General features: G+C 40.6%; 1 protein-coding gene across 1 annotated transcript in view; it reads right to left on the bottom strand.

Annotated features, from left to right (window-relative positions):
- Positions 1-25,322, bottom strand: part of FAM83B (family with sequence similarity 83 member B) — a 76,398-nt gene that overhangs the window by 46,961 nt on the left and 4,115 nt on the right. The window contains exon 2 of the mRNA XM_054980312.1: positions 11,713-12,214. Within this exon, the coding sequence (XP_054836287.1) occupies positions 11,713-12,156 (444 nt within the window). The 5' untranslated portion in view covers positions 12,157-12,214. The remainder of the gene's footprint in view (positions 1-11,712; positions 12,215-25,322) is intronic.

The following is a 25,322-nucleotide window of genomic DNA, read 5'->3' as shown; positions in this document are numbered from 1 at the left end:
TATAAAAGGAAAATAACAAATGTAGACAGGCTTTCCAGCTTCATAAAAAATAGAGTTTTTTCCCCTTATGGTTTATATTGCTGACACATAGATCTTTTTAATTGAGTCTAATGAGTTTAAAGAAAGCACACACAGCTATATTTTACATGGGCTTGCATCTTTGTCAAGTAAAATAATACAGAAATGGTATTTCTTTTTCAGTGCTGTCACAGCTTCAAAAAAAAAAAGGTTGCAAAGATAAGCAGGCAAAAGTTTTCTCTGTAGAGAGAGAAATATTACCACATCTTATCGTTGCAGACCAAGCCACTACCATTACAAGCACTTAATAAGAGAGGACTGCTGAAAAGCTGGCAACTTCAGAAGTTTCATCATGCCTCCTCAGCATTTGAAAGAAACATTATTTTCTGATAATAGTTTGTTAAAATGGATATCGAATTCAGTCGTCACAGTGCAATCCCAAGTAGAGTTGCACCCTTTAAAATCCATTGAAGTGGGTATAACTGTGCTTCGAACCGCATTGCTAGTTTCTTAAATACAGCATTTTTTTTTATAAATAACCATGTCAGGTTTTTGTACACCTGAACAGAGATCCAGTGTGCCCCCCCCCCCCATCTGTTTCTAATACACTCCCACTATGGATGTAGCTGCTGTAGAGCAAGGGCTGGGTATCCCAGGGCTCACTCTTTCCCACTGACTGAGAAGGAAAATGGCAGCGTGAGCTCTTTCTCCTCACTGCCCCACCTGATACGTCTTTTCTCAGATGCAAGGGGAAGCTTTCTTGCTGTCTGGTTAACTTGCATGCCAACAGCCAGTCAGAAATCAAGCCAAGGGAGCATACAGAGGTGAACAGGCTGCTGCTTTGCGGCAGGTCAGACACCAAGGGAGGCATGGAACAGACAGACTTCTCTGGTGAGGCATAGGAATTGCAAAGCTTTAGGTTACAAGGAAAAACCAAGCCTCGTTTTGCTCTCTCCATTCCTCTCATGATTATACGCTGCAGTGCCAGCAAATGAGAAAAAAGATAAAACAACATGGCAGGTAGATTGCAAGGGAAAGTAGCATTTCTACTGTGAAAGGGTGGGGAAATGTAAAGGCATAAAAAATATTTAGACTATTCCCTCAAGTCCTGAGACTACGAGCAGAACCACAAGTGACAAAAGGCACAGGTTGGACACTTGTCAGCTTCCCTCAAGTTTTGATGGGAAATGTAGGCAGCTTGGCGGAATGTTGGACAAGTGACAGTTGAAAAGTCCATTGGACAGCAGTCGGAGAGCCAAGCTGCAAGACCAGGATGCCTACATTTCCCATCAAAACTTGAGGGAAGCTGACAAGTGTCCAACCTGTGCCTTTTGTCACTTGTGGCTCTGCTCGTATCAAGTGCTGAGTTTTTCTACCTGCTCAGCCCCACCTCCTGGATTCTCTTCTTGTTTTATTTTATTGTATTGCTCCAGGTTCAAGTCTCCACTCTGCAAGGGAAGCTTGCAGGGTGACCACGGAACCAGTCACACACAGTCACAGATGTCCAGATAAAGTCGAGGTGAAGAGTATGATGTGAGCCACTTTGGGCTCCCATTGGGGGGAAAGGCAGGATATAAATGAAATTAACTGTTGTGATTTTAGAGCACTGCTCATTTTATACTTTTGTAAGCTGCAGGAGAGAAGCAGGAGAAAAGCAAGATACATTTTAATAAAATAAATCTCTTTTTTGAATCTTGTATGTAAATGCTCATATCTCTTGGTAATATTATACCTGAGTGCACGTGCATCATAACTGGAAAAATCTTTCCCATTAGATGGCATCAATTATATTGGGGAAAGGATGTCTGATCACTCATGGAACAAAATACACTCGTACAGCTATAATTTCCAATGATAAAAGCATTGTCATTAAATGTGTTTCCTAAGACAGACTTTTATTGACTATTTGGTCCTTTGTTTACACTGTGGGTTTGATCTCTGGATCTATACAACAACTGTAGATAGAACTGGAAAGTCACACTGGATGAGCATTAATACAGTTGCTGCTGGAAGTGAAGGACTGTGCAATGTTCCTTTGTACAGAGCATCATCAGAGGAGGCATCATCAACTCCTTTCCTGCCTTTCCTGATAAAGCTCTTTTGGCCTTCAGCCTAATCCCACATTTTAAAAAAGGGGTTTTTAAAAAAATACTCTTACAGTGCAATCCGGGGGTGGAGAGGGCGAGAGGTGGGTGTCTGGAGGCTCTGCATGAGAGCCCCCTGCCATGGGGCCTTAGAGTACCAGGCGTGAGGCTACTTGCAGAGGCACAGCACGAGCGCGCTGGGCGAACTTTGCAAAATTCGGGGAATACTTTGCACTCACTTGGGGAGGAGAACCAAGTCCAGAATGTCTAACAACTACCACGCAAGTTGCCTTGCAGGTTACCTGACTCCTGAGTCCCAGCTTGGGGAGGGGTGAGAATGCACCAACAGGTAAGAAGCAGCCGGGGAGACAGCTGCTCCAGCTTGCTTGTTCACACTGGATTTCCCTCCCCCCTCACCAGTGCCCCCTCAACGCTGGCTTTTACGGTTTAGGACCGCCAGGGGGTAGCTCCTGCCTGCGAGCCAGCATGGCTTGTGCCTGCCAAGGAGGCAGTTGCCCAGGGAGCTGTGCTCAACACAGCTGTTTCAGGAGAGAGGGCTTCTAGCAGCCCATGCCGGAGCTCCATTCAGACTCCCTAGGATGAGGTCCCCCCTGGATGGATTCTGCTGGTGTTGCCAGGGCAACTATGCAGCATTCTCTGCAGGCTGCTTTGCGCTTGGCCATCGGCACAGCTCTCCTGCCACAGTCCTTAGGGAATGGATGGTGCCAGTTATGTTGGCATGTGGTTACTGGGCCTCAGGACTGCGCTGCTCGTCTGCTGACCATTGTGTGGAAAATGGGGATGGCCATTCTTACAGTGAAACAATGCAGGCTGCCAAGGATACACAGCTGTTGTACTTAAAGGACAAAAAACTACACTGACCAGTGGTATGTAAGGCTTTAAAAAAGCAAGGCTGGAGCAGGGGGAATAGAGCCACAGGGGACCTGTACCTATCAAGTTACAGATACATGCAACCTATGGCTCCAAGCAGAAATAGCTGAGAGATTTTAATTTGCACCACAATATGAAATACCTACGGCGGAAAAACCTACACACGCTACCCCAGGGCAAACAGATGCCACACTGCAGCAAAGATTTCACTTCACGGTTTGTTCTGTATTTGATTCTGCCATGTGAAATGGGTTCCTGGAAGGGGTGATGGGGGAGGGGCACACACTCTGAAAACCCTGGCTCAGTCACTGGTAGATAGGAAGGGGACTCCGTGCAATCGGCAGTCCCAGCCCCCCAAAACTTGGTTACCTTTATTTCTTCTGAAATATGGCAGTGTCTGCAATTCTGCAGGGGTAGATTCTTAAGTCTATTGATATGTTCAATAGGAGAGGGGGCTGGGATACAACATTTGGTTATAGACCCAAAATCTATAAATTGTTGTTGTTTGCTGAACATTGCAAAATTATTGCTTATCTGTATTTAACAATACACAATAAAAATATGACCAAATCACACCAAGCTGGGATATTACGTTCTATACATGCTCTTTCTGTGGTTTAATTCATGGGGACACATGCATATTTATTCTGGCGATTAAGAGTTTTTAAAAGCAAAAGCCCATGCACAAAAGTTCAATATGGCAGATCTCTGTGGTTATATAAAGAGCTGGGAAATGTCCAAGATTAAATAAGATCTATTAGCATTCCTTATTGTATTCCTGCTGTCTTGATCAGAGGGGAAGTGAGCAAAATTATTGGGCACAAACGACACATATTGGGAGAGAGTGTCTTGATTAGTCTTTTCTTCTTTCTGTTCCAATGCAACTTTAATCAAATTCATGTTTGAATTCTTTAAGAGCAGTGGCATGGCCAGAAGTGATTAACCTTTTCTTCTTGGCTCACTCCCCCTACCCCTCAACACACCTTCTTCCACCTGCTCCTTATAAACTTTCGTCAAGGAAACTAACAGTGGAATCCTATGAAGAGTTACTCTTCTTAGGATTGCACTGAAAATTGCCAGACATTTAAATAGTGCTTCCACATGGGCTTGGCTGCCAGCACAGCTCTCCCGCCAAAGTCCTTTGAGTTAAAACTAAGATTGGGTTTCTTGTTTGACATGTAATTTGGCCAATGTATTTCAACCCAAACCCAGTGCTTCCGTATTCATTACAATGTTTGAATAGCACAACTTCCAAGAAAGTTTAACGTCTAGCTAAACTTCTAACTATGTTTTGCCCCTTTCAGACTAACATAAGCATTCAGGTTGCACATACAATAATAAGGATCAACAAAGAAAGCTTTCCTTGGTGAGTCACTGATGTCACATTGGACAAAAATGCAAGAAAGCTTTGTGTCAATCTTGAAGGATATAAGTAGTCATTGCAACACAAATTCTTAGATAAAATAATGATTAGACTAGGGAAGAAAAATACCTTGCTAAATATTGAGCTTTGGTCATAACGCTGCACTTGAAATGACTCGATTCTATCCCATAATCCAAATGGTTTCAGGAGGAAGTCAAAAGAAGGAAATACTTGAATCCATAGAAAGAACCTAGGTTTTCACACTTTATGAGTTGCCCTTCCAAGTTAAAAGAAAAACAACAAAAATTGAAGTCATTCCAAGATAACAGGCAGTCCAATCCTATATAAAGTTATTTGAAAGTAACTACCACTGAACTCTTTTTTTTTAACGAAGTATGTATGCATAGGACTGTAGCCTAAGGCTGTGTAGAACCAACAGATTTTCAAAAACATGGCAGTACAGTGGCTATACCACTGCCTACAATACATGTTTCATTATTGTGGACTACCACTGGGAAAATAGATTACACAGCTTAAAATGATTTTATTTATAGGTTCATGCTGATCCCTGGGAATATCAAAGAAAGCTCCAGACCACTAAAAAGCTGTTGTTACTGTGTACTCAGTTCTAGGCATGTAATGGATACTGCCAATGATGTTGACAAACAGCTTTCTCTTTGCCTGGAGCAATTTTGAACCGATTTAACGCCCCCCCCCCCGACCCAGTTAATTCGGTTGTGAGGTTTAATAGTGAAAACGACTAGACCAGACCAGAATTCATGTTGAATCAATTTCATTACTGCCATTAAATTTACAGGGATCTCAGGAAAGCAATTACACATAAGAATTGGTGGAGAGTGCCCTCAAGTCATACTTGACTTATGGCAACCCCTAGTGAGGTTTTCATGGCAAGAGACAAACAGAGGTGGTTTGACATTGCCTGCCTCTACAACTCTGGTCTTCATTGGAGGTCTCTCATCCAATTACCAACCAAGACTGACCCTGCTTAGCTTCTGAAGTTTGATGAGATTAGGCTCACCTGAGCTATCCAGGTCATAACACACAAAGATTAGCAATTACAAAATCTGAGTAAGCAGATGTTTTTCCTCCTAGCAGTGAGGTCTTCATTTCTGGTCCATTACATTACAAACAGTGCTTTTAAAAAATTTTTAGTGCTGGTTCTCATATATAAGGTTGTACTAATTCCACCAATTCCTTCCTAAAGACTTGGGAAAGCCCCCCTCCTCCAGTGCCAGTACTCAGTACTGGTGAGTACCACCATAAAGCACTGATTACAACAACTGAACTAGCAGTATGGATTACTACTATGGTAGCAGAAAGAGGAATTTTATTCCTGTTACTGCACAGAAATTAATATTTGCACATACTGTATCTCAATTTCAGCCAAGGTAGTCAACTATGTGGTGCTGATTCCCATCTACAAGCCACACTGGGCTGTAAAATCAGAGAGGGAAAGGCTGTCAAGAATTCTTCAAATAATAGGGGGTTGCCGTACTGTTCATTTGTACATTTAGGGGGAACAAGGATACTTCTATGGACGTATCTCTGTTTAGGATAGCCCTGTACTACGTTTACAGCAATCAGGGGGGACAGGATTGAAAAGCCCAGTCACACAAAACACAGGTTGCAAGCAAGTCAGGGAGGAACTTTTACCCTATCCGATGCTAGCACATATCCATGCTTCCTTAAGATCAGGAGCACAAGAAATGACACCCATCTCAGTGCATTAACTGACAATTGACGGGTTCCTGTTTTACTTTTTGTTCTCTATTATAACCCATTCATAATCAGCCATCTATTTCTTTTATAGCATATACTTATCAGGCCCAATATAATTTAATGTGCTTTACCATCATGCTTGGTAAGATAAAGGAAACCATTATTGGTAATTTCCTTTCCTCTTCATACATACTGATGTTTCCTTCATATTATAATGAAATAGATTTATGATGCTGTGACATTTTCTAATTTGAAATGAAATGTTGCATTATTACGATAATAAACAACAAATAGGAAAAACCCTCTGATTCTTGCATAAGTAAAGAAGCATTGATCCCATAAAAATGCTATCACTACCCAAATAATCCACAGCGGAAGCATTCATCAGCACTTGGCCAACACGAAATTTCAAGAAACAGAAACACAGAAAGACGATTACAGCAGAACAGAAAGTGCCTCGGTAAAAATGAAAGGAGGGGGACTGTCACAGAGAAACTCATCATGCAGAGAGCCAGTATGGTGTCATGGTAGTGTTGGACTATGATCTGGGAGACCGAGGTTCGAATCCCCATTCTGCCATGGAAGCTCAGGCCAATCACACACTTTCAGCATAACCTACCTCACAAAGTCGTTGTAAGGATAGAATAGAAGAGAGGAGAATGATGTAAGCCACTATGGGTCTCCTCTGGGAAGAAAGATAGGGCATAAATTAAATAAATATATATACACAATTTTTGCAAAACACATCTCTGTTAAGAAAGCAAAAAAAGAAAACACAATACATGTTGAAACATGTATTATGGCATGTTGAATAGTTGCACTGCTCCTAGAAAATACTTTCATTGCTGCAATCACATTGATGTTTGGGGTTTTCTAGGTAATATCGAGAAGGCAGGCAAGGTCTACTCCTACCTACTGTATTCCCCCCCCCCTTGGGTTGTTTTACAGGGTGCTGAGAAAAGAGTCTAAATGATTGTCTAGATCAAAAAAATATGAGAGCATGAATGGCTGTGGTGACTACAAGGGATCTAACAGAAAGACAGTGAGCCCACCAAACCCTGCATGCACCCCTTGAGGGAGGGAGAATGAACAGCACCTCCCTAAACAGGGCTCTAAAGTGTCACAGAAATCATACAAGGAATGCCTTTTCTCCCTCCCCCTCCCCCTAGCCAGAGAAGGTTTTTTGCATTAGTCATTGGAAGGGCCATAGGCCATGCCAAGAAGGGCATTCATGCTGGAGGTGTGGTTCCTGTCAGCATTAATCTGCAAGCTGTCCACATGTCCCTCTTTCCTGCCTGACTCAGCTTAGCCTCCCATCCCCTACCCTTTATGGGGAAGTCAGGGCAGGGACTGAGTGGGAATTGTTTGCCTCCAAGTGAGACACTGTTTAGCCTCTGCTCCTGGCTAGACAGCAGCAGAGCCAAGGATTTTTCACCTGATCTGTATGGCCCTCTGCCCCGTGACGATACACAGTGTTCTGTACAGGCCGTAAGATTAAACACTGGGAATCCTTCTAATGGATGTTTCAGCTAGCAGAAAACAGGTGGAAGGCTGACTAGAACCCCACATTAGGCTAGACAGGTACCTTACAGCATATATTGTATACATTTCTTAGATAGAAGGATAGAAGGAACATGGAGCAGAGTAGACTGTCCCAGGTCCCAGGGGACTTGAGGTGCATCAACTTGGCCACTATTCCAGAGATGTGTCTTGCCAGCCTCACTGTTTATTGGGCACAGGGGTCAATTAATGAGAGACACAATGCAGAACACTGTGTTTGAGTCCCATTGACCAGGCCACTGCATTCTAATACACTGACAGTAGCTTGTTCCAGCTTCTTGAAAGAGGTAGCCTCTGTATTTGTTTTTGGCTGGAACAGGAACGATACATTTCCTGCCTTCTTGAAGAAAGCAAGAAAACAGAATATAGAACACAGGGATTTACTGCACAGGTTCTGCTTCTGCTTCAGTTCATCCCTTGATCTCCACATGCAATTTCTAGCCTTTAGGTTTCACTTCGGTCCTCCCCTTTTGAGACGATTTTTACCCCAATCTTTTGAAATCAATTCCGAGTGGCCTTTGTTCCTCATATGTAATGTTTCTTTCAGTTTTGTTTGCTCCACCCACTCCATCCAGTTCACCCTATTTTTTGATGACTGGACGTTTGTCATCGTCAAACCACTCCTTCTCCATCTTTATTTACCCTCCTCTTCAGATTTCATTTTTCATATCACTTTCATTTCGCTGTACCATTGTAATAATAGTTCTGAATCCCCAGCCCTCCCTGGCTTTTTTTACACAGAAGTCTCTAGCCCAAGGAAAAAGGCAGCTCTCTGCAATGCAATGGACTAGAGACTTATTCTTCTTTCCTAATGAAAACTGAGGATTTAGAGAACTTGCTGTGTCTGTTATTACAATGGTATATTGATATAGCAATATGAAAGTTAGAATTATTTTTTAAAAATTGCAAAAACCTAGTGGCCCTGGGTAGGGGGTGGCCACTTCTTGTACCAGAAAAAAGCAGGAGGAGGAAAATATATGTCTTTTTGGATAATATACGCACTCTGCAGGGTGGATACAAAAGGGAAGCTTTACTGACTAAAAAAAATCTGTAGCTATACATTTGGATAACTCTGAATAAATGCAAGCTTTCTTTAAGCAGGTTACATCTGTGTTGATATGAAACATAAAGCCTCAAATATGGGCAACTGAAGATTCAAAGGCAAGGCATTATAAAACATGACAAACCATGGCTTTGGGGCTGCTGGTTGACATGGGCAGAGAAGTTGCAGAGAAGCACCTAGCTGATGTGTACAAATCCCCTGGGCCAGATGGTGTGCACCTGAGAGTGCTGAAAGAACTTTCAAAAGAACTTGCAGACTCTTTGTTGCTCATCTTCCAGGCCTCTTGGAGGACAAATGATGTGCCACAAGACTAGAGGAGGGTAAATGTCATCCCAATCTTCAAGAAAGGGAAAAAGGACAATCCTGGGAACTACAGACCAGTCGGCCTGACCTCTGTCCCAGGGAAGATACTGAAACAGATATTAAAGGCCTCAGTTTGCAAGCATCTGAAGGACAACATGGTGATACATGGAAGTCAGCATGGATTTGTCCCTCATCTCTTTCTATGACTATGACAGGCTTATTGGATTGCGGGAATGCTGTTGATGTAGTTTATCTGGATTTCAGTACAGCTTTTGACAAGGTTTCTCACAACAATCTGATGGGTAAACTGGTGGACTGTGGACTGGACTCTAGGATGGTTAAATGAATAGAGAACTGTCTGGATAACCACACCCTAAGAATAGTTGTCAATGGCATCACATCTGACTGGAGGGAAGTATCCAATGGAGTGCCACTGGGTTCTGGTCCCAGTGCTTTTCAATATTTTTATAAATGAGCTGGACTAAGGTGTAAAGGGATTACTCATTAAATTTGCAGATGACACCAAATTGGTGTTTTATGCGTTACAGCAAAATCTTTGGTTGTGTGGATCACGAAAAACTATGGATAGGGTTAAAAGAAAAGGGTGTGCCACAAAACATATGATTGTTTTGATGCATAACCTGTACTCTGGAGAAGAGGCTACTGTTAGGACAGAATATGGGGAATCAGAACGGTTTTCAATTGGCAAAGGTGTTAGACAAGAATGTATATTTTCTCCCTACCTGTTCAACCTCTATGCAGAACATATCGTAAAGAAAGCTGGATTAGATTTAGAAGAACATGGAGTGAAAATTGGTGGAAGGAACATTAACAATTTGAAATATGCAGATGACACCACATTACTGGCAGAAAATAGTCAGACTTGAATAATGAAGAAGGTTAAAGAAGAAAGTGCCAAAGCAAGATTACAGGTGAACATCAAAAAGGCAAAAGTAAGGACTACTGAGGAATTACACAGTTTTAAAGTTGGCAATGAAGAAACTGAAATTGTTAAAGACTTTCTCTTCCTTGGCTCAACCATTAACCAAAAGTGAGACTGCAACCAAGAAATCATAAGGAGATTAATTAAAAAGAGTCCAGTAGCACCTTTAAGACTAACTAACTTTATTGTAGCATAAGCTTTCGAGAATCACAGTTCTCTTCGTCAGAAGGAGATTGAGACTCATAAGGGCAGCCATGAAGGAACTAGGAAGGATCCCTAAGGACAAAGATGTTTCTCTGGAGATCAAGATAATCCAAACTACAGTATTCTCCATTACTACATATGGGTGTGAAAGTTGGACAGCCAAGAAAGATGACAGGAAGAAAATGGATTCATTTGAAATGTGGTGCTGGAGGAGAGTTTTGCGGATACCATAGATAACCAAAAGACAAATAAGTGGGTTCTTGATCAAATCAAGCCTGAATTCACCCTAGAAGCTAAAATGACAAAACTGAGGCTATCATGAGAAGACAAGACTCTCTGGAAAAGTCAATAATGCTACGAAAAGCTGACGGCAGTAGGAAAATAGGAAGACCCAAAATGACTCTCTGGGTGGCTTGACTCAATAAAGGAAGCAATGTCCTCCAATTTGCAAGATCTGAGCAAGTCTGTTAATGATAGGATGTTTGGAGGTCTTTCATTCATAGGCTCACCATAGGCTGGAGGTGACTTGACAGCACATCACTCACAAACACACACACACAGCAAGCAAAAAACAAGGGATGGCCATTAGACTTAAGGCAAGTTATTTTACCCTTCAGAAGTACACAGGCAACTATATAATACAGTATATACAGGTAACTATAAAATGTTTAAGGAAATAGTAGGTAGACAGGATATAACATTTGTTTGCATTTATGGCCTGAATAAGTAATCTCTTTACTTTAATATAGGATTTTTTTTTACAATTGACTTTATATAAAATAGTCCTCTATCAAAGTAGAGAGGTTTTCATCGGGTACCATTTTTGTAGGTGGAGATTTTAATGGTGTTATGAACTCAGCAGCTTGACAAGATCTAATAAAGAAATACCACTGTAATTAACAAAAACTTTCCTTAAAGGAACTACTACATCTGATCTAGTGGATCCTTCAGGTTTTTAAAACCCTGATAAACAAGATGATATGTTGTTCTCATCACCACCTAATTTATAACCTAGAAACCATATTTTTGAATTGATGACCAATTGGCTTCAAATTGGCTCAAGGACATATTCTGATCACCCAATCCTCAGGAGACATAGGCTAATAGAGATTTAAAAAACATTGGACTGCATTCTACTAACCACAAACTCAAACATACTTTCATTATGCAATAACATCTTCTAAATCTCTTCTACAATTCAGAGTTAATTACTTTTGAAGCTCCATGTAAATACATGTTTGGTGCCTTCATCAAAAACACTAAGACTAAACACAGCTTGAAAAAGGTCAAGAAAATAAGGAAATCGAATTTCTTCTTGTGCTTGCCTCTGTGTATTTTGGTGTTTTATACTTCCAGCTTATCACTGCAACCATGAAGGCTGGAAAACTTCTGAAAGTGGTGCATTCTCAGGACTCTCTCACAAAAGTTCACAACTGCTTCAGAGACTCTACTGTGACAACTACTGGCATGAAAATAAATCTTCATCAGAACTTTCCCGGTGAAATCAAAACAGTGTTTTTTAAAGAATTATGCAAATATTTACCTTTCTTGCTTCTTTTATCATCTTCCTAACAGTTTCCTTAATTGTAAAAGGTTGTACTCGCGGGGGATGGAACAGCAGCTCAATATTTGTACCACCAGATATTCCAGGCATTACATAGGGCCAACCCAAGTCAAGATTAGGAGCTTCCACATCCGATTCCATGGGCCAGTAAGTTCCCGAGGAAGAGGCATCATCAGCTGTGTTGTCAGGGGCGTACACTGTGTTTTGGGGGATTTTCTGAACAGTGTTCAGTATATAATTAATCTCATCATCTGCCAGAAAATCTGAGCATCGCTCCTTGGCAAGAAATTCTTGGTAAGCCTCTAAACCACTTTCAATTAAAGCATCAATAGCAAGCCTGTACCATTCCTTGTAGTGTGGTTCAAGGTAGCTGTCCGATTTGCAGTCATCATGTAGTGATGACAGCAGAGATGAGGTTTCCATCTTCTGTTATTCAACTGCAATTCTTCTTAAACTTCCATTAATGCGTTATGGGATATATCTACAACAGGAACAGAAAACTGTCAGTATATTTGTAATGATATTTTAAACTACCACACAGCAGAGAGGAAAAAAAGTATCAATGCTTTGTAATAAGAAAGCTTTGCATTCTTTCATTGGTATATTAGTCACTGTCCTTGGTGTGGGAGGAAACCAGGGTACCAACATCTAAGCAGAAACAGATATAATCATAGAATTCATCAGTCAAAGAGCATTTTACATGTGGGAAAACAATGGCAAAAAGGACAACAGTCTAGCCATGTGAGTCTCTCACTAATAGTCTCTTCAACACACCAGGGCAGTCCTTGAAAGAAATGTGACTGCCCATGATGAACTTATCATCATCACATAATGTCGAGCAGGGATGGTTGACATTCTCCACGCTAACTGTTCCTGAAGGGCCATACACAGGCCCACCTCCCGAAATAAAATGGAGTAGTGAAACCAGCTAACCACAGTTGCAAGTCCAAGAACTGTATTAGGGTCTCTTCGTGCAAATCCCTGGTTTTCTGCAGCCCTCCTCCTATGCTACCCAAAAAGCTGCTCCTGGAGGTTGAGAGGACCCTCTCATAAGGTGTCATAGTCTGCATCTCCAGGAACACATGGAACTTGCAAACTCCTCCGTGTGTGAGCGGAAAATCAGACATCTTTCCACAAGCAAAGTTAGGGCACCTTTGATCCAGTCCAAAAAGGATTACCAACCTCCAGGCATGGCCTGGAGATTTCCTAAAATTACAACTGACCTCCAAATGAAAGAGTTCCGTTCCCCTAGAGAAAAGGGCTGTTTGGAGGGATGGACTCTAAGGCATTATACCCCTTTGATCTCCCTCCCCTCCCCAAACTCCATCCTCCCCAGGCTCCATCCCCCAAATCTTTAGGAATTACTCAACCCCAAGCTGTTAATAAAATCAAAAGCTTGTCAGTGGTAAGGGAGCAGCCATTGCTCAAAACATTGAGTAGAGCAGTGATGTGGATTTCTGAGAAAATCTGAATCAGAAAAATTTCCAATGCAAATTTAAATAAATAATACTAGCAAAATGTAAATCTTAGCAAAAGAAGGCAAATTTTATATATTTATGCCATTCAAAGTCCGCCTTTCTCACTGAGAATCAAGGCTGATTACACAGTGAGAAATTAGTACCGTCAGTATCAAGGACATTTCCATAAACAATACTATGGGTAAATAAATACAAGTTTAAAAGACATAGCGTTAGCAATAATCCAATAGAAAGTTGAAGAAATGCTGAAACAGAACATAAGCAATTTTAGGACTGACATTAGACCAACCATGTACAAGCACTGTCCAAGTTTTATCTCCTACATTTGTCCCATCTAACATGATTGATTTGTAGCACAACAGCCCTAACAACCATAGATAAATATATTTATATATGTGGGGCAGGATATTTTTCTTGGGAAAAAATATGGCATCTTTTTTGCTTTGGAAAATGTTTCATGGAAAATGCTCCACACATGCAGCCCCCCCCCCCCCAAATCTCTGGAGCAGAGCTCATGACAAGCCATGCCATGTCCATCAGTGGAGGGCTGGGAGAATCTGAAATGGTCAGTTCTTGAATGAAGCTTTACTGTTAGATGCTGCTAAGAGGCTTTGCATTTCAGGAGGCTGACGGCTTAGTGATCAACTGTGCAACCCTTATCTGACTTATATTCTTCTAATTCCATTGATGTCGACAGACTTAGACACGTATAACTCTGCTTCGGATTGCACGGCACAATATTCTCAGCCTCACTGGTCGATCACTTGAAGTCAGAGGAGATCTGCAGGAGTTCTCAAGGCTATGCATTCCAGGGAATGTTGCATCTGTGAAGCAGAACTCCCTTTGACTTTTATTAACATAGTTATGTCCTGTCTCCCAATCACTGCCTATAATCCCTCCTGACCATTCCTGGTTATGTGATCCGATGGAGAAATACGATGTGTGAATTGTTGCTACACTGCTGTTATCTGCTGTAGACAAAATATACTAGGTATTAAAGGTTTTTTTTTAATGAGGGTAGAGACAATTTATAAGGGAGGGGGTGAAAGTCTGTGTGATGTCTCAGTGAGACTGCAAATTGAGAAACCGCCCACTATTTCCTGACACACCAGGCTATTATCACGGCTAGATCTCTGCTAGTCCAGTTCTGGGTGGAGCATAGTCTGAGACTGCACGTGCCCCTGGTTGCCAATCTCGGGCTAGAGAATGATAAGGACTACGACACCCTTGTTGACCGCACAATGGCCTTTAATAATGTTTATCTTGAAATTCTGATGGCACAGCTGTGTGACAAGATATTCAAGGGATTGTTTTACAGCACTTCTGGCAGAAAGAGACAGGGAAATGGTGAAAAGGGGAGCATCCTGTGATATTCCCACACTTGCTTATATACAGTGGGATAGATCCTGCCTCTCTCCTACTACTCCACAGAGCCAAATTTGAAACCTCCCTCCAGCTTTCAGACACTTCCTCCAACTTAAGTGGCTCTTATATTGGAGGGAGCCACTTAAGATGGAGGAAGGTTCCTTGGATCCACTCCATGATTTACTTCTGCATTTTTAACCTAGACCTGATTTGCCAGGAGATTCTAGTCTGTATAAATATTTAAAATGTTACAAAGGTAAACACATAACTAAAAGAAATAAAATTATTGGTAAAACCAAATATGATTTAGTTTGATTCCAATCTTCTCCCCGCCCCCTTTCTGACAGCCTTCGTTTGAATGAAGCTGTAAGATGGTATTAAAGATATATAGAGTTTGATGTCAACAGTACATTACTGACACATATATCCCAGATCCTTCATGCTTTTGATAGTTTTAAGATATGGTTGGAGATTAGACAAAATTAGATTAAAACATTTTTTTAAATGCCGGACGAATGTGACTGACAGCTGCTGTTACTTGTCAGGGGAGGGATATGGGGACCCCTCTCACGGATCGCATTTAACACTCATTAGTCACTCAGTCCTGATGTAGTATTTCCTCTCAGTTCCAGATGAGTCCACTGTTCATGCCTTGTGTAACCACTACTGTACTGTACATGTAGGGCACCCTTAATAACAGTTCTGAAGCCTGTGGGACGCTAGGAGAATTTATTGAGATTTACGCTGTTAGAATACTCTCAATAAGACAAAAAAAACCATTGGGGAAAATTCCTATTAAATAATGAGCTTATATATACAGAAATTCTTATACAATAGTAAAAAACAATGACACAAGGACTTTTATAACATATAGCAAAACTATAATGATATATACATCAGAGGCACAAATTATTCAAGCAATTATGATACAAAGCATTAACAAAATCATTTACAAGCATAGAACAAGAATTGTTCAAAATTGTGACAGAAATAAAGTGGTTCTAAAGAAATGAATCCAAGTTGAAACTGACAAGAGCCAAGGTAGAATCTAATTGCAAAGGAAATCTTCCTCAAATCCAGCTTAAGGAATTCAGCTTACATAGTGCTGTTCCCAATCAGCAACCAGCCTGTCAACCTTCAGCATCATAGTATGGAAACAGTCTCAATCTGGAACCACTCTTCAAATCATAATTTTCTAGAAGCAGCGCAGGCTTTTGGTTTCAGCAAACTCATTTCCCTGAGATAATTGTATTCTTCTCTTTCTGTTTTTCCCATGCTGATCTAATCCACCTCTGCTCGCATCCAAGACCTGCCTACATCATTGGCATGACTAATTAATAGACCTACTGTTAACAATTTTTTCCCTCTCCCACACCTGGGATAAGACACAGAATCAGCAAGGTGACGATAGACATCCACCCTGCCTGTTCTCAAAAGTAGTAACTTTTACCTTCAGTGCTATTGTTTAGTCAAAACTTGTTCTTTAAGGGGGGGGGAACCCTTTTGTTACAGAAAAAAATGTACTGTTGCCTCAAGAAAATACACTTGTTTGCCAAAGAGGAGCAGAATATATGATTGTCTACTAGAGTTAATCTTGAAGTCAAATTTGTCTAATTTTTTTCATAGCACATGATTTATGAAAGACTCCATAACAGAGATCTGGCAGCGTTTTTTGGCTAAAGTACACAACAATGCAATGTCTACCTTTGAAGATGGTGTGCCAGCAAACAAAGAGGATGTGACTTGGCTGGACAACACTTGGTGCTAGCCAAGTCACATCGTGATGCCATCATCTCAGAGATTCATCTTGGACTCAGCTGGTGACTGTGCAGGCCTGGGAGGTGAGGGTGGAGATGAGGCCATGCCCTGTTGCCTTCTCCTACCCTGTAGGCCCCAGCAGTGCTGCCAGTGCCTTGGTTTCTTGGGGGGAGATCCAACCCTGGGCACCAAGCAGAACAGCCTGGTGTTCTGATGTCAGCATGTGCCTACCCCTGCTACAATTCTTATTTCATACATATTTACAACTCTATAAGGTAGGTTTCATTTTTTTTTCCTTTGCTGATGGGAAAGAGTATTTTGTCAAGGTATTCAACAGATGGATAGCCTACAAACAATATCACCCCTCCACTTGTGGATAAGTGGGAGGAGAGTAGCAAAGACTTTGCCTGTGTTCTTCCTCTTGACCAAGAACAAGGCAGTGACGGGAGAAATCCAAAATGCATTAATTATTGTTCATCCTGTTGCTATGAGTATGGACTTCTGTAGGACTCTCCAGACCCTCTCAGAGGTCTAGAGAAGCCTGCACCATGTCCAACTTTGCAGGTCCCTATTATTTGCTTATTAAATGTCCAAAAAATTAACAAATGTCTAAATTTGAGGCCCCTCCCCTTTGAGCTTGGGAACCAAGCCAATTCCACCCTCCCCCCCCACTTCCATATTTGAAGGTGGGCTGCTTTCATATGTATGGAGAAGAAGAGTGTGATCTGAGTGAAAAGAATCATTTCTACAAGCAGATCTCTCTTTGCCGATTTGAGGCCAGTAAATCTATAGATGAACAGTAATAGGAATCCAAGACCCAGGTGATTGTTTGTTTACTTGGTGCAGCAGGGTTTTTTGTTTATTGCACTAGTCTCACCAACTCCAGCAACTCTTTCAGAATTCTGTAATTAAACGCATGGTCTATATATTCTGGTTCAGGCAGACAGAAACACAAAAATGACACACTGTTGCATCTGTTCAGTTCAAACCAATAGCTCTTGTTCTGCAATTTATTTTATGATGGCCAAAAAGTATTGAGGATTGGATTGAAGAACACTTGATGGATTTGACAGAATAAACACAAAAAGGAAAGTGAACCAGAACATTATTACAGCATACAAATAACTTTTATTGAAAGCCAAAATTATATGCCAACTGTAATATACTAAGTACCAGCACATTACTTTGGCTGTAGCTTACCAAAAACAATTCAAGCACAATGTCACAAAATGAAACTTCAGTCCACTAATATTAAAGACAAGTATAGGGGCAAAAATATCTACCACTACATGTCCACAATATTTTATAAATGCAGACACTGTATACACCATATATTGAGAATTTACTTCTCAATATAATTCAGACCATTTCCATAGATTTCCCACAATGCAAAATATAAATGATTCATTGCTAGATATTATTAAGAATAGGTGATGTATTTAGAACTATAATTTTCCAACTCCTGTTTTAATTGGTCCTGCCAGAATGCCCTTGTGAATCATAGTTTTTTTTAAAAAAACCTCCCAATGTCTTTTGCAAGACTACTTGCTTTCTTTCTGAAGTCTATGCAGACTGTAGAGAGCTCCATACAACTTTAATATGACCTCTTATATAAGAGACTGGGTAAAGATCATTCTCATTAGCAAGGATTGTCAACCTAAAAGTAGAGGATCAAAGCTGCACATGTTACATGATTATTAAATGACAATTAATTAGAGCTTTGAATAAAGATTGAAAATTACCTCCCCAATTAATTATGGCAATTGGCACCATGCTAAGACTCCTGTCTGTGTGTAGGATTCCTGAATTTCAGGCATAATTTAAAGGATGAAATTTATAGATTAGTTCACCTTGCTTCTACCGGTAGCAGATACTTTCCATTTTTACTCTTGCTGTGTAAGATCACAAGCAAATGCTCAGTTGAAATCAATGTCAATTTGTTTTTACAGTCAGGAACCAAAATGTTGAGCAACAAAAAAACAGAATAAAATAAATATAGCAATTTATTGCACAGTGCAGATTCATAAGATTTAAAACGTTATGAATGAAATACCTTTAAAAATTCAGAACATGGTATATACCAATCACAGCAAAGAATAAATTTGCACATACATGTTGACCAAAAGATCAAACATGTTTCAGCCTTGGAGGCCTTTTTCAGTGGTCAAAAATATTGTCATACACACATAAAGCTACAATTTTATCAGTATAAAAATACTTCTTTTTCAGGGCAGGCAGATTGTATATGAATCATTAGAAACGTTGAGCTCCAAATACTAGTCAGAAATCAATTATGCCTAGATTGAGGAGCCTCACTTGTCAAAGATGGTAACAATAGGCTAGCTTTCTGTCCTGGACCGCAGCTGAATTCCCAGTGGGTGTTCATGTGCAAACAAGAGACCAAATTATATTTTCTACACCCAGATCATCTACAATATTGATGGGCCTGTATTTGTATGTTTTGAAGGCTTTTTGGTTCTGGCAATTCACTGTAATTATTCTTAATTTTTCAGAAGAAAAAAACCCATTAAAATAACCCTTCCTTAAAAGCATGAGTAGCAATATTAACTTTTAGACAAGTTATATCACAGTTTAGAGAAACTGACCTTTTCCTTTGAGCAGTTTCAACTGGATAGCTATCCTGCTGTGCAGGAAAACGCAAAATTCAAATCCAGAAGTACCTTAAAGACCAACAAGATTTTCAGGATATCTGATGAAGAGAGCTTTGGGTCTCTAAAGCTTATACCCTGAAAATCCTGTTGGTCGTTAAGGTACTATTGGACTTCAATCTTGCTATTCTACCAGCCTTGACCCTGAGGATCTTCGAAAAGTCATGCAATACATAATTTTAATGTAGTCAATAGATTAGTCAATTAGTCAATAGATTAGTCCAAGACAGACTGCTAACAAATTATTTAATTAATTGACAGTTTTCTAAATTTTCAGTTGTATCTTAAAGTCTCAGTTTCTGAAGATTCATGGTATGCCAAGTTCAAGTACAAAACACATGAAAGAGAGCGAAGTTAAATAATCTCAAGCTATTTTAACTCCAAATCACAAATGGTCAAAAGGTCCTACATTGTTTTCAGAAAACGTTTGCCCTCATGAAGGGTGTTTCTAGGTCTGAACGTGCACGATGTGGCACCCTTGCTGAAACTAAGCCCATGGAAAGATGAAGCTGTCTTATCCTGAGTAAGATAACTGGTCCACCAAGGTCAGTACTGCCTACACAGCCTGATAGCAGCTCTTCAGGGTGTTGGGTAAAGGCGTTTCACATCACCTCCTATATCATCCTTATAACAGCAGATGACAGGGACTGAAACTGGGACCTGCTGCATGCCAAGCAGATGCTCTACTACTGAGCCATTAAGCAACTGTAAGTCTGGTCAGTTCCTGCAACTTCCTGAGAACCCTGTTTACGCTGCCCTGGGTTTCATTATGGAAGGTGGCATATAAGCCCTTGCTACAGCAATGAGGTACTTGAATAATATTTTAACAAGATCTTGGTTAAGCACAATGAGGTCATAGTGAAAACAGAAATTTCTAAGGTGTGCCATTCTATTCTGCACCTCGAATGATCTTCAAGGGCAGTCCAATATACAACACATTACTGCTGTCAAGCCTGGAAATTATAAGGAATGAGAAAAACCTTTCAGCCTTCTCAGGTGGTTTAGTAATAAGTATGTGCCAGTGCAGCCTAACAGGCACTGCGTTACCAACCGCCATGACCTCAATCTTGTCAGTATTCAGTTTCAATTTGCTCACCAACATCAAATCTCTGACCATAGGCAGGCACTGGTTAAAAAATGAAACCACAAAAGCAGAAGTCAGATAAGAAGAAACAGACTGGCACGTCATTAGATGACATCTCATTCCAAATATCCACAACAAGTAGTGGCCTAATATAGATCTTAAGGTTACCATGAGATTACATTCTGTCAGGCCCTTACAGAGATTAACAACATCCTGCCCTTACCAGCCAACATATGCAAGAATTCGGCTAATTAAAGCTGGTACTCTGAACTATCACAATAAAAACTTCATAAATTTTAACAGTAGTTCTGCAAGGCCAAAACACTGTAAATACACATGATAATTCTACGAAAGGTGTCAGTGCATGTCCTGAATAACAATCCATTTTCCAAGATCAAGAAAATGAGATTATCTCAGATTCTCTGCCCTTAAGCATAAGGGAGAAGAATTACTGCAGCAGACAGATAGAATTCAATGCTATTTAGGAAGGTCTTACTGGTAGAAATCATATAGACAATCACTGTAACTAGATTAGAAATTAAATTTAATATAAGGTTGTAACTCTCAAAGGTTTTTGATCTGGAGGACTTAATTCTTTTTTGGTGCAAGAATTTAAATTGTATATCACTTTTGTTAGGTGTAGACAAATATTCTTCCCCTAGAAATGACAAAACAGATAAAGAGAATGAAACAAACCAGGTAAAGTGATACCGTAATTGAATCTTTTATTTGGTAATGCCATGGATATGTAAATGTTTGAGCTGATGGATAGTTTTATGTGAACCGATGGCTGGTATGTTAATTACTGAAAAAGATATCAATTTTATTTTTAAATCTTACATCTCTCTGTGCAAAAAGAATAAGTGGTGTATTGTGGAGTATTGATGCTGTTTTTATACATTAGGGAGTACATCCAATGAACTTCAAGCTTTGCTCCACTTGCATAATGGAACTTTTGTTCCATCTCATTCCCATCACAGCCCAATGAGCCTCCTAAAATTCTGTTCCTGAGGTTCAGGGACCCTCATAAACAGCAGGAGCAGCATCAGGAGGTTCTGCAGTGGAAAAAGTAATCAGTGAAAATCCTTCCCCTGCACTAACAGAAGTGCTCACCCACTGTCACAAAACAGCAGTTGGATACAAACCATTATGTATCATGCATAGGAGTAAGGGGTGAAAATTAGCATCTAGAAAAATAAATAAATTATACAACTATTCTGACTTTGCCAGGAAAGTTGCCATAACCAGATTCCATTTTGCTGGCCTCAGTCTCTCAGTGCACTCCTATGAAGAGTTACTCCACTCTAATCCTGCTAGTTTCAATGGTCTTAGATTAGAGTAGGTTTGTACTGTCTACCTCTTGGGCCCATGACCAACCAGTCATTTTGCCAAAAACTCAGGATCTGGTAAAGTCCCAGTCTAAGGCAGGTTGCAGAAATTTTTTTTGCAAGCCCTGGCTTGTGTATTTGCAGAATAATAGAAGGCAGGTTGGTAAGAGAACAGGAAAGAGCTGGCCACCTGCTTTAATCAAGGATGCAGCAGCATAATGGCTATCCCAGAATATGTGTAACAAAATGCCACCTAGCTCAATTGAAAGCCCACAGAGAAAATGACCCAATTACTCTCAAAAGGTTTTAAAATTGTTATTCAGGGCACTTTAGTTAAATCAAAGTGATTTTACGTATAGTGCTATTGTTTTCCAGATCTTGTCTACCCTGCCTTACAATTTATTTGCAGGGTAGGACCATGCCTCTGTTCTAGTGGAGTCCCTGCTTTTAGCACATCTCCTTCCTCAAAACCTGCCTTCTTCCTTATTTGGAAATTCCCTGTTGGGAGATTCTGTTGGTTATACCTCTGACTTCACCTGAATTCTCTACCTTCCTCCAGCCTGGAAACCCCCAATGTTTTGTTTCTTTTTCTTTTCTTTCTTTTTTTTGGCCTCTATAATTTTTTTGCAATATATATATATTTATTTTCTAAACAATAAAAGGGATACAGAAAAAAGGACCAGGGGAAAAAAGGACCAGAGAAAAATTCTCAAGAGCTGTCTTGTCTCCCCCAAAAGGTGCTCAGCTTCAAAAATGTGCTCAGCTTCAAATAATGTGTATCTCGGGGTCTAGCTCAATTATTTGCTTAACCCAGTTTTGCTCACATGCTCTTTCTCTCTGGATCTGGATCTCTCTCTCTCTCTCTCTGGATTATTGCCTTTAACTTCTACCTGGATTCCCATTTGGCACTCCCACCAAGCCTGCTCTCCTGGGACTCCAAAACTCCTGGTCTGTTCTGCTCTGAGGTCCACCTGGATCTTCAGACACCTAAACCAACTCAAGTAACATTCACACCCAGAGTAGGATAAGTGATGTAATTCTTGTTGCTGCCCTTTCTGATTCCTTAACTCTATACCCTGTTACACACACTGCTAGATACACGCTGTATTATTCTAGGTGTGCTTTGACAGTTCATTCAATAATCTATCCCTTTATCCAACTATTACAGACTCTGTTTTCATTCTAGACTTGCTTTTGAGCTTTGTCACTTTGTCACAGATACCTCATACAGTGGCTGGAGATCTAAAGCTAGATTTGAACACGTCTCTCTAGCCACCGTGTTAAAAACTAAGCAGCCAACTCCTCCTATGAGAGAGTGAGAGATGGGAAGGGGTACTATTTCATATGACCCTGGTCCAGTTTGGGGAAAGAGCTATTCACAGACTGGTTATAATTTATGTTTTAATAAAGCTAAGGTTCAAACTACCCAAATCCAACTCACTGGCACCAATATGGCATTGACATTACAGAGAAACTCATGAATATGGACTTAAATTGGATTCTTGCTAATGCTATGTCTTTGTAAACTTGCATTTATTTACCCTATGACATTTTTTATGGAAATGTCCTTGATATTGACTGTACTAATCTCATACTGTGTAATCTGCCTTGAGTCTCAGTGAGAAAGGCGGACTATAAATGACATAAATAAATAAAAATATGTGCAAATATGGGAAGCCGTTGAGCAGAGCACCTCCTTTACTATTCGATTTTTATTCAACAACACAGATTAAAGTTACCTTAAGTTCATTGCTAAGGTGTAAGAGCCATTGCACCCACAATCACTGAGTTCAAAACAGATTATTATTTTTTTTTAGTCTGAGATTATAATACAGCCAGAGAGATGGTGAGCTGTCTTAAGGCTGCATAATGAGTTTGTAGCAGTGATGCAGTCTTCTTGGTGCACAGCTCATTCCTGCCCTATAGACAATACCAAGTCAGGAAGCCCTCGGGGACATGTATGTTCTTTCCTTTTCCCTATGGTCTCTGCGCCAGAATTGAAGACTTCCTGGTTTGGGTAATTTAACAAATGGTAGTTTGTTTCTTGCCAAGAAACTAGGATTCTAAACCATGTCTTCAATCTTGGCCCAGCACATGAGCAAAGGAAGGAGATTATAAATTGAAGGATTTCTTCTCATTGGATTCATTATTGATGCATATATAGGAATCATTGCTTAGAGAGTCATTATTAGATTTGTTAGAACAAACTTATAAAATCTCTTGATGCAGAATGGAATACAAGGCTGTTCCTATATGCAGCAGATCATACTTCCCATTCCTTGGACCCACCATATGCAACACTATGGGATATGTTTTTAGAGTTGGTTTGGAGCAAGTGTCTGAAGACAGATCATAGTTTATATAGTTGTGGCATACCTCATACCATTTTACAAAACTGCTAGCCTTCTGTATTAGTCTCCTATAGAACAACAATTATATTTTAAAACAGGGATTCCTCAAACAGTGCCAAAATATGTTTTACAAAAAACATTCCTCTATTAAATTTATTTTAATTACGAAAACTGCTATATGGAAAACTGCAAAAATGTAATTTGAAATGATATTTCCACTAAATAATAAAACAGGATGAAGGTCACTGGAACTTCTAACGAAATTGAGTAAAATGTTCCTGCATTGAAATGAAAACAGTAGCAAGAAAAAAAGCTTCAGGACCTTAATGTTAATGAACAAGGAGATTTGGAGATACATGTTTAAATTCCAGAACATGGAGGTAAACCCCTTTGACATATTGAAGCCCAAAGTAAAAATATTTATATACAAGGATGCAAACTCATGCTATTTGTATAGTATTAGGGCTGGTCTATACATGCAACAGAATGAGGTAGCAGAATGTTAAAGCAGCACAATGGACTATACCACTTTCGATTGCAGGTGAGGAGATTACATTTTTCAAAGTATATCAACATTAATAATCTTACTATATAATTGAGTAAGCGTATTTCAGACAACACACATTATACCCTGGTGCACCACCAGAGGGCGCTCCCATGAAGGGAAGCCTAGGCAAGGCACCATGTCCCTCCAGAAAAAGTGCCATGGTGGAAAGCCCAGGATGGGAGCAAGTGGCAATGCCCACCACCACCTTAACCCATGGTATTAGGAGTGGAGCAGGCGGCAATACCCGCCCCTGCCTTAACCTAGCTGGTATCAGGAGCGGAGCAGTTGGCAATGCCCATCCCCTGACTTAAGCCACTTGGTATTTAGAGCGGAGCACGTGGCAATGCCTGCCCCTGCTTTAAATCAGTTGGTATTAGGAGCGGAGCAGTTGGCAATGCCCACCCATGCCTTAACCCAGTTGGTATTAGGAGCGGAGCAGGTGGCAATGCCCACCCCCTGCCTTAACCCAGTTGGTATTAGGAGCGGAGCAGGTGGCAATGCCCACCCCTGCCATAACCCAGTTGGTATTAGGAGCGGAGCAGGTGGCAATTCCCACCCCCTGCCCTAACCCAGTTGGTATTAGGAGTTGCTTTAATTTGATTGATTTACAATAGAGACACTCATTAGTTAGATTTCACGGCTTGGTATTTTTTGTTTATTTGTACATTACCGTGATACTCTCTCTTTGTTTACTATGGTATTAGGAGTGGAGCAGGTGGCAATGCCCACCCCCTGCCCTAACCCAGTTGGTATTAGGAGCGGAGCAGGTGGCAATGCCCACCCCTGCCATAACCCAGTTGTTATTAGGAGTGGAGCAGGTGGCAATGTCCACCCCCCGCCTTAACCCAGTTGGTATTAGGAGCGGAGCAGGTGGCAATACCCACCCTCACCTTAACCAAGCTGGTATTAGGGGCAGAGCAGTTGTCAATGCCCACCCCTGCCGTAACCCAGTTGATATTAGGAGCGGAGCAGATGGCATACCTGCCCCCGCCATAACCCAGTTGGTATT

This window comes from Eublepharis macularius, chromosome 1 (genome assembly GCF_028583425.1).
Source record: "Eublepharis macularius isolate TG4126 chromosome 1, MPM_Emac_v1.0, whole genome shotgun sequence".
Taxonomy (NCBI): domain Eukaryota; kingdom Metazoa; phylum Chordata; class Lepidosauria; order Squamata; family Eublepharidae; genus Eublepharis; species Eublepharis macularius.
Note: the sequence above shows the minus strand (reverse complement) of the source record. Positions and strands in the feature narration are given on the sequence as shown.